General features: G+C 46.2%; 1 protein-coding gene across 4 annotated transcripts in view; it reads right to left on the reverse strand.

Annotated features, from left to right (window-relative positions):
* The window catches only part of LOC144596645 (solute carrier family 22 member 3-like), a 29,173-nt gene extending 20,311 nt beyond the window's left edge, over window positions 1–8,862 (reverse strand). For 2 of the 4 annotated variants that reach the window (XR_013547641.1, XM_078405239.1), the window contains exons 1-4: window positions 8,467–8,862; window positions 5,828–5,931; window positions 5,581–5,735; window positions 1,537–1,705 (exon numbers count right to left, since the gene is read on the reverse strand). Coding sequence is in view for 3 of the 4 variants with exons in the window: in XM_078405239.1 (XP_078261365.1) it covers window positions 1,537–1,705; window positions 5,581–5,735; window positions 5,828–5,931; window positions 8,467–8,862 (824 nt within the window). In the remaining variant the exon portion in view is untranslated. Of the gene's footprint in view, window positions 1–1,536; window positions 1,706–5,580; window positions 5,736–5,827; window positions 5,932–6,395; window positions 6,475–7,295; window positions 7,370–8,466 lie in introns of those variants that run through there. The other 2 variants (XM_078405242.1, XM_078405241.1) reach the window with 2 other exon arrangements.
* Window positions 8,863–9,913: the final 1,051 nt, after the last annotated feature.

Raw genomic sequence — 9,913 nt, forward strand, 5'->3', positions numbered from 1 at the left:
TCTCTATAAGATCATCCCCTAGCCTCCTGTGCTTTGAGGAATAGCCTGCCCAACCTCTCCCTATAGCTTAGGCCCTCGAGTGCTGGCAACATCCTCATAAGTCTTCTCTGCACCCTTTCCAGCTTGACAACATCTTTCCTATAACAGGATGACGAAAACTGAACACAATCCTCCAAATGTGGCCTCATCATTGTCTTGTACAACTGCAATATGACCTCCCAACTTCGATACTCAATGTGTAAAAAGGAACTGCAGATGCTGGTTTAAACTGAAGATAGACTCAAAAACCTGGAAAAACTCAGAGGGACAGGCAGCAACTCTGGAGAGAAGGAATGGGTGACGTTTCGGGTTGAGACCCTTCTTCAGACTGGTTAGGGATAAGGGAAACAAGAGATATAGATGGTGATGTGGAGAGATAAAGAACAATGAATGAAAGATATGCAAAAAAGTAACGATGATAAAGGAAAAACAGGCCATTGTTAGCTGTTTGTAGGGTGAAAATGAGAAGCTAGTGCAACTTGGGTGGGGAGGGATAGAGAGAGAGGGAATGCCGGGGCTACCTGAAGTGAGAGAAATTAATATTCATACCACTGGGATGTAAGCTGCCCAAGCAAAATATGAGATGCTGCTCCTCTTTGTCAGAGTGAGGCTAAACGCAAATTGGAGGAACAGCATCTCATATTTTGCTTGGGCAGCTTACAGCCCAGTGGTACAAATATTGATTTCTCTCACTTCAGGTAGCCCCGGCATTCCCTTTCTCTCTAATTCTCCCCCACCCAAGTCGCACTAGCTTCTCATTTTCACCCTAGAAACAACTAACAATGGCCTGTTTCCTTTATCATTGTTACTTTTTTTGCATATCTTTCATTCATTGTTCTTTATCTCTCCACATCACCGTCTATATCTCTCGTTTCCCTTATCCCTAACCAATCTGAAGAAGGGTCTCGACCCAAAACATCACCCATTCCTTATCTCCAGAGATGCTGCCTGTCCCACTGAGTTACTCCAGCTTTTTGTGTCTATCTTCTATACTCAATGCGCTGACTGATGAAGGCCAATGTGCTGGATGCCTTCTTGACTACCCTATCTACCTGATGACCACCCTATCCACGTGGTAAATTTAACTAGTAAATTTTCACGATACTCCTTGCACCTTAGTGGCATCCTGCCTGTAGCAGTATGCCCAAATCTGAGCACAAAATTCCAAATGTGGCCTCATCAAGTTGTACAGCTGAGAAATAACCTCCCAGCTTCTATACTCACACTAATACACGCCAATATGCCAAATTTCTTCTTGACCACCCTATCTACCTGTGATACCACTTTCAAGGAACTATGTACTTGCACTCCTAAATCCCTCTGCTCTGCAACTCTCCCCAGTGCCCTGCCATTCATTGTGTTGGTCCTGCCCTAGTTTGACTTCCCAAAATGCAACACCTTGTACATATCTGTGATTACAAAACAGCTGTGTGTTGCTTCCACAACACTTACTCGCATGCACAACCGGGCAGTAATGATATCTTTGATGGACTTTACCAATAGTAGACCAGGAATATGAAGTTCGGGACACAAGTCACCAGTTGCAGGTTCCTCCAGGAGGGAACCAAGTAAGCGATTACGGAAAGGAACATTATCCCAAAGCTGAAAAACATCTGGATCACAATCCCCACTGTTCTTCTGTGCTCCAGTCCAACCAGTTCAGAAACTAAGGGTTGGGTGAAAATACACATCTTTCAGGATCTTCAAAGGCAACTTCCTGTACAAACATTCCTACAGCAAGTTACACCATGTCTCATCTCATTTCCCCCCCCATCGCCCCCCACCCCCCCCCCCCCCCCCCCCATTCCCCCCTCCCCTTCTCCCCCCCCTATAGAGGGATCTTAGGTTCCGGGTCCATAACTCACTGAAGTGGCACACAAGTAGATAGAGTGGTAAAGAAGGTATATGGTATTCTTGCCTTCATCAGTTGGAGCATTGAGTATAAGAGCCATGAAGAAATGTGCAGATTTAAAGCACTTTGGTTAGGCTGCATTTCGATAATTGCATAGAAACATAGAAACATAGAAAATAGGTGCAGGAGTAGGCCATTCGGCCCTTCGAGCCTGCACCGCCATTCAATGTGATCATGGCTGATCATTCAGCTCAGTAGCCTGTACCTGCCTTCTCTCCATACCCCCTGATCCCTTTAGCAAAAAGGGCCACATCTAACTCCCTCTTAAATATAGCCAATGAACTGGCCTCAACTACCTTCTGTGGCAGAGAATTCCACAGACTCACCACTCTCTGTGTGAAGAAATGTTTTCTCATCTCGGTCCTAAAAGACTTCCCCCTTATCCTTAAGCTGTGACCCCTGGTTCTGGACTTCCCCAACATTGGGAACAATCTTTCCGCATCTAGCCTCTCCAACCCCTTAAGAATTTTATATGTTTCTATAAGATCCCCCCTCAGTCTTCTAAATTCCAGCGAGTACAAGCCCAGTCTATCCAGTCTTTCCTCATATGTAAGTCCCGCCATCCCAGGGATCAATCTGGTGAACCTTCTCTGTACTCCCTCTAAGGCAAGAACGTCTTTCCTCAGGTTAGGAGACCAAAACTGCACACAATACTCCAGGTGCGGTCTCACCAAGGCCCTGTACAACTGCAGCAGAACCTCCCTGCTCCTAAACTCAAATCCTCTTGCTATGAATGCCAACATACCATTCGCTTTCTTCACTGCCTGCTGCACCTGCACGCTTGCTTTCAATGACTGGTGCACCATGACACCCAGGTCCCGTTGCATCTCCCCTTCTCCCAATCGGTCACCATTCAGGTAATACTCTGCTTTCCTGTTCTTGCCGCCAAAGTGGATAACCTCACATTTATCCACATTATATTGCATCTGCCATGCATTTGCCCACTCGCCTAATCTATCCAAGTCACTCTGCAGCCTCCTAGCATCTTCCTCGCAGCTAACACTGCCACCCAGCTTCGTGTCATGCGCAAACTTAGAGATGTTGCATTCAATTCCCTCGTCCAAATCATTAATATACACTGTAAATAACTGGGGTCCCAGCACTGAGCCTTGCGGTACCCCACTAGTCACTGCCTGCCATTCCGAAAAGGACCCGTTTATTCCTACTCTTTGCTTCCTGTCCGCCAACCAATTTTCTATCCACCTCAACACTGAACCCTCAATACCGTGTGCTTTAAGTTTGTACACCAATCTCCTATGTGGGACCTTGTCGAAGGCCTTCTGAAAGTCCAGATATAACACATCGACTGGTTCTCCCTTATCCACTCTACTAGTTACATCCTCGAAAAATTCTATAAGATTCGTCAGACATGATTTGCCTTTGATAAATCCATGCTGACTTTGTCCGATGATATCACCACTTTCCAAAAGTAATGCTATCACATCTTTAATAACTGACTCTAGCATTTTCCCCACTACCGATGTTAGGTTAACTGGTCTATAATTCCCCGTTTTCTCTCTCCCTCCCTTTTTAAAAAGTGGGGTTACATTAGCTACCCTCCAGTCCTCAAGAACTACTCCAGAATCTAAAGAGTTTTGAAAAATTATCACTAATGCATCCACTATTTCTGAGGCTACTTCCTTAAGCACTCTGGGATGCAGCCTATCTGGCCCTGGGGATTTATCTGCCTTTAATCCATTTAATTTACCTAACACCACTTCCCGACTAACCTGGATTTCCCTCAGTTCCTCCATCTCATTAGACCCCCGGTCCCCCGCTATTTCTGGCAGACGGTTTATGTCTTCCTTAGTGAAGACAGAACCAAAGTATTTGTTCAATTGGTCTGCCATCTCCTTGTTCCCTATGATCAATTCACCTGTTTCCGACTGCAAGGGACCTACATTTGCCTTAACTAATCTTTTCCTCTTGACATATCTATAAAAGCTTTTGCAGTCTGTTTTTATGTTTCTTGCCAGTTTTCCCTCATAATCTATTTTCCCTTTCCTAATTAAGCCCTTTGTCCTCCTCTGCTGGACTCTGAATTTCTCCCAGTCCTCTGGTATGCTACTTTTTCTGGCTAATCTGTATGCTTCATCTTTTGTTTTAATACTATCCTTGATTTCCCTTGTTAGCCACGGATGCACTACCTTTCCTGGTTTGTTCTTTTGCCAAACTGGGATGAACACTTGTTGTAGTTCATCCATGCGACCTTTAAATGCCTTCCATTGCATGTCCACCGTCAACCCTTTCAGCATCAATCGCCAGTCTATCTTGGACAATTCACGCCTCATACCCTCAAAGTTACCTTTCTTTAAGTTCAGAACACTTGTTTCTGTATCGACTTTGTCACTCTCCATCCTAATGAAGAACTCTACCATATTATGATCACTCTTGCCCAAGGGGCCTCGCACAACAAGACTGCTAACTAACCCTTCCTCATTACTCAATACCCAGTCTAGAATGGCCTGTTCTCTCGTTGGTTCCTCGACATGTTGGTTTAGAAAACCATCTCTCAAACATTCCAAGAAATCCTCTTCCTCAGCACCCCTGCCAGTTTGGTTCACCCAATCTATATGTAGATTGAAGTCACCCATTATAACTGCTGCGCCTTTAGTGCATGCATTTCTAATTTCCTGCTTGATGCCATCCCCAACCTCCTTACTGCTATTAGGTGGCCTGTACACAACTCCCACTAGCGTTTTCTGCCCCTTAGTGTTTCGTAGCTCTACCCATATCGATTCCACTTCCTCCAAGCTAATGTCCTTCCTTTCCACTGCTTTAATCTCCTCTCTAACCAGTAACGCTACCCCACCTCCTTTTCCTTTCTGTCTATCCCGCCTGAATATAGAATATCCCTGGATGTTGAGCTACCAGCCTTGGTCACCCTGGAGCCATGTCTCCGTAATCCCAACTATATCATAATCATTAATAACTATCTCCACATTTAATTCATCCACCTTATTACGTATACTCCTTGCATTGAGACACAAAGCCTTCAGGCGTGTTTTTACAACTCTCTTACCCCTTGTACGATTATGTTGAAAAGTGGCCCTTTTTGATTTTTGCCCTGGATTTGTCTGCCTGCCACTTTTACTTTTCACCTTGCTACCTGCAGTTCTGGTCGCCCCATTACAGGAAGGATATGGAGTCTCTGAAGAAGATTTAGAGAAAGTTTGGAAGAATGATACCTGGATTAGGGGGTAAACTTGAAGGAGAGATTGGACAAAATTGTATTGTTTTCTCAGGACCGTTGGAAGCTGAGGGAAGACTTGATAGAATATACAAAATTATGAGAGGCATAGATAGGGTAGATGGTCAGAACCTTTCTCCCAAATAGGATTGTAGTCAGGCTCTTAAGCAGTTTAAGTAGCTTAACGACGATCTGCTATAGACACTAACAGCAAGGAACAATATGTGCACCAGTGCCTTCTTGTCTACAAAAAAAGCAGTGCTCACAAGAAGTGGCCCAGAGCTCTCTGAAGACCTGGTCTCTGAGTAACTGTGTCTCGCTGCAACCAATACCCAAGTTAAACAGACATCTTTCAGATCCACTGTCTGGTTTTGTCCAGCGTCTGGATGTAACTACTTTGTTAACTACACAACACCAGAGAGAGAAAGGAGAAGCTTACTCAAGACATAGGCACCAAGCCAACCTCCCTTGCTGAATAATCCTTGCAGGGTGCGGAAAATGAGAAACCAAATGTAATTTGGAGCAAACGCGACGGCCACTCCTGACACCGAGGTCACAAGGTTGGAGACCATGAAGCTCAACTTCCTACCGTACCTACAAGAAAGAATGGGAAATGTTGCTATTTAAAATAGGCACACATTGTTGAAACTTACTGTCCATATTATGCTGATGAGATTGATACGTACATGTCTGACGCATAACCTAGGAATATTGTTCCAATCATAAATCCCAGATTCAGGCACGCTTGGGCTAGATCCACCTTCCAGGCATTTGCACACACAAGTCCGAACTGTATAACCCATGGAGTAGACAAACATAACATCATAACGTTAATATTCTGTACATTCACGTTCTCACACAGTCACAGAGTCTTACAACATGGAAATGGGCCCTTCGGCCCAACCCGTTCATGCCCCATCTAAACTAGTCCCACCTGCCCATATTTGGCCCATATCCTAAACTCTTCCTATCAATGTGCCTATCCAAATGTCTTTTAAATGTTACAGTACCTGCCTCAACTACCACCTCTGGCAGCACGTTCCATATATCCACCACCCCCTACGTGAAAATGTTGTCCCCCAGTTTCATATTAAATCGACCCCCTCTCACCTTAAACCTATGTACTCTTGTTTTTAATTCTCCTACACCATTAAAAACACCATATCTATTCCTCCCATGATTTTATACACTTCTATAAGATCATCCCTCAGCCTCCTGTGCTCCGAGGAATAGTCCTCTTCTGCCCAACCTCACCTTATAGCTCAGGCCCTTGACTCCTGGCAACATCCTTGCAAATATCCTCTGCACTCTTCCCAGCTTAATGACATCCTTCCTATAACATAGTAATCAAAATTGCTTAATTATTGCTAGGCTTGATTCTGTTTGTCCTCAAGTCCCGACCACATCGTATTAAATCTTCCTTGCACTCTTTCCAGTTTCCCAGTGTTAATATTCTACTTTTCTCCAAAACACTTAACAGACTCTGTCCTTGATAATGGCTTTGGGTCCCATTCTCACCACCACCAAACCAAAACTCTTCATTGAAATTTAATTGAACAAATTCTTTTTAGGATTAACAACACTAGACTCAGGATCAGCTTCTTCCCCTGTTATCGGACCTGTTATCAGGCTTCTGAACGGTCCTTCCATATGCTAGGATACTGTCTGATTCATCTCTACCCCATGCGGACATTGGACGTTGTCTCTGGAACTGATGCACGATAATGTTGAGAACTATATTCTGCACTCTGTGTCTTCTCTTTTATCTAATGTACTTGAGTTTGGCTTGATTGTTTTTATGTATACTATTATCTGATCCGATTGGATAGCACACAAAACAAAGCCTTTGACTGCACCTCGGTACACGTGACAATAATAAACCTAAAGGGTCTTGACCCGAAACGTCATCCGTTCCTTCTCTCCAGAGATACTGTCACTCCAGCTGAGCTACTCCAGCTTTTTGTGTCTATCTAAACCTAAACCTGATCTCTTTCATTGACCAGAAGACAATGTTTCCAATTGCTGAATTTCTGTCAGGTCTACTTTTAACAGAAATTATGGCAGGAACAAATCTCTCGCATCAATCCCCCTCATGATTTTATACACCTCTATAAGATCACCCCTCAGCTTCTTTCTCCTCAGATGCTGACATACCTGCTGAATAATTGCACTGTTTTTGTATCTGCCCCTGTGTTGGGCTGGTCTCGGAGCTTAGAGGAGGATCCAGACTAAATTCGGCTACTTCAAGAGAGTAAAAAGTGTTTATTTGTCAAGTGTACCAGCAATGGAACAAAAATCTTACTTGCTCCAGCTTAACAGGCCCATTATCGCAATAACACACAGATAAATATGTAATTATCAATAATCCCCCAAAATTAATAAGAGTAATACAAATAACCATAAGAGTTTGAAACCAAAGTCTGTGCTGTATTAACTCTTTATTTAATATAAACTGTTAATGCATTTTTGTAAAAACAAGTAGAGGAGATTTATAAGAATGTTGCCAGGACTTGAGGTGTTGAGCTTTTACGAGGATCGTAATGATCTTGATCGTTTATGATCTTGGACAGGCTAGGACTTTATTGCTTCGAGAGCAGGAAGCTGAGGGATGATCTTATAGAGGTGTCTAAGATCATGAGGGGAAAAGACCATAAGACCATGAGGCATAGGGACAGAATTAGCCCATTCAGCCCATCGTCTACTCCGCCAATCAATCACAGCTGATGAATATTTCCCTCTAAGTCCCATTCACAGATAGGGTGAATGCTCTATCTAGTCTTTTAACCAGAGGAGGGAATCAAGAACTTGAGGGTATAGGTTTAAGGTGAGAGCGATTTGCCTGCGTTTGGCCCATATCCCTCTAATACTTTCCTATCGATTTAGTCCAAGTCCCTTTTCAATGTTGTTATAGTACATGCCTCAACTGCCTCCTCTGGCAGATCGTTTATTATATCTCCACTCTCTGTGTGAAAAGTTGCCCCTCAGGTTTCTATATAATCTTTCCCCTCTCACCTTAAACCTATGTCCTCTGATTCCCCTACTCTGGAAAAAAAGATTGTGCATTCACCCTATCTATTCCCCTTATGATTCTATACACCTCTATGTCACACCTCAGCCCCCTGCACCCCAAGGAGTCCATTACGTTTTGCAAGTGTTACAAGCTGCTTCCTGGGACCTTGAGACAATGGGGTAGAGGTGAATTGATCAGTACCCTAGCTTGTGCAAGGATGGATCGCCCTGCATGCACAGGATGGCCAGTTGCATGCATGGTAGCGTGCAACCTCGGCTTGCACCATCAGCGTCCCCGCCCCCCCTGCAGCCTTACCTCAGTGACGATGCTGGGGTGCGAGCCCTCCTCGAACACCCAGCCCTCGCGGCAGGAGACGAGGGGCAGCATGGTCGAGGCGTTGGGCAGGAAGGAGAGGGGGCTGTCGCAGCGGCCGGCTGCCGTCCATTCCCACTGCACGTCGTAGCGGTGGCAGCGGCTGTCAATGGGAGGCACGGTGTAGTTGAGCTCCTGCTCCTGTGACCATCTGCAGCTGGCCCTCAGCTCAGACACCCCGGGGCTGCGGCACCAGTGCTCGGGTGTGATGGCCAGGAACACGATCCCCACGTACAGGTAGGAGAACATGGCCGAACACATGCACAACAGCAGGAGGATCCTCTTCTGGAAGAGCCCAAAGGCTCCGGCCTCGTCCAGCAGGTCGTCGAATGTGGTCATGTTTCCTCAGCCCTGGAGACTTCCCTGGCACCAGTGAATGTGTCGGCCACACTGCTGCAGAGGCAGATCAAAGGTCTTCCGTGTCTGTGTAAATTGTAGAGTTAATCAGTAAAAGGACTGACACAGCCCCAGTCCATCACACAGACCAGACCAGACTCCCCACCATTGACTCCATCTGGACTCCATCTAGAAGTCAGGCAGGGTTGCCCTCCCTCCCGTCTTGTTCGTTTGTAGTATGGAACCTTTTGCCGAGTCCATCAGGAAGGACGTGAGCATAAGAAGAGTGACATTGCCAGGCAGTGGGGGCACTCAGGTCAAAACCTCCCTGCACATGGACGATGTCGCCGTCTTCTGCTCGGATCCAGGGTTGGTCCGCAGATTGATTAGCGTCTGCAACCAGTTTGAGTTGACCACGGGAGCCAGGGTGAACCGCAGGAAGAGCGAGGCCATGCTCTTTGGCAACTGGCCCGACCGATCTTCCGTCCCCTTCACCATCAAGCCTGACCATGAAGGTGCTGGGGATCTGGTTCTGAGGCGTGTGCCAAAAATTGGCTGGAGCAGATAGCCAAGGTGTGGAAGAAACTGGAGCTGTGGAAACAGCGCTCCCTCTCTATAACGGGGAAAAAATTGTCATCAGGTGTGAGGTGCTCTCGGGTCTACTATACTTGGCGAAGGTGTGGCCTGTCCCTCCCTCCTACGCCACAGGGATCACCCGGACCATCTTCCACTTCATCTGGAGGTCGAGGATGGACCGAGTGCGACGGATGACCTTCGTGTGTGGCTGCATCAGGCGGAGCGTAGAGCCAAGGCACATGGGCACCATGTCACTTACCTGCTGACGTTCTACCTGTCCCTGGTGTGGCAAAGAATGAGCTTGGCGCAGATGCCACGCAATTAAGGTTGCCAACTTTCTAACTCCCAAATACGGGACAAGGTAATGTCACCGCCCGCGCCCCACGTGACCTCACCCAGCCAGCGGCCACTTGCTCCCGCTCCACCAATGGCGGCCGCCCGAGCCGGGAACCGGGTTGCTAGGCAACCTCCGTTAGGC

The sequence above is a fragment of the Rhinoraja longicauda genome, chromosome 9, assembly GCF_053455715.1.
Source record: "Rhinoraja longicauda isolate Sanriku21f chromosome 9, sRhiLon1.1, whole genome shotgun sequence".
In the NCBI taxonomy this organism is placed as follows: Eukaryota; Metazoa; Chordata; class Chondrichthyes; order Rajiformes; family Arhynchobatidae; genus Rhinoraja; species Rhinoraja longicauda.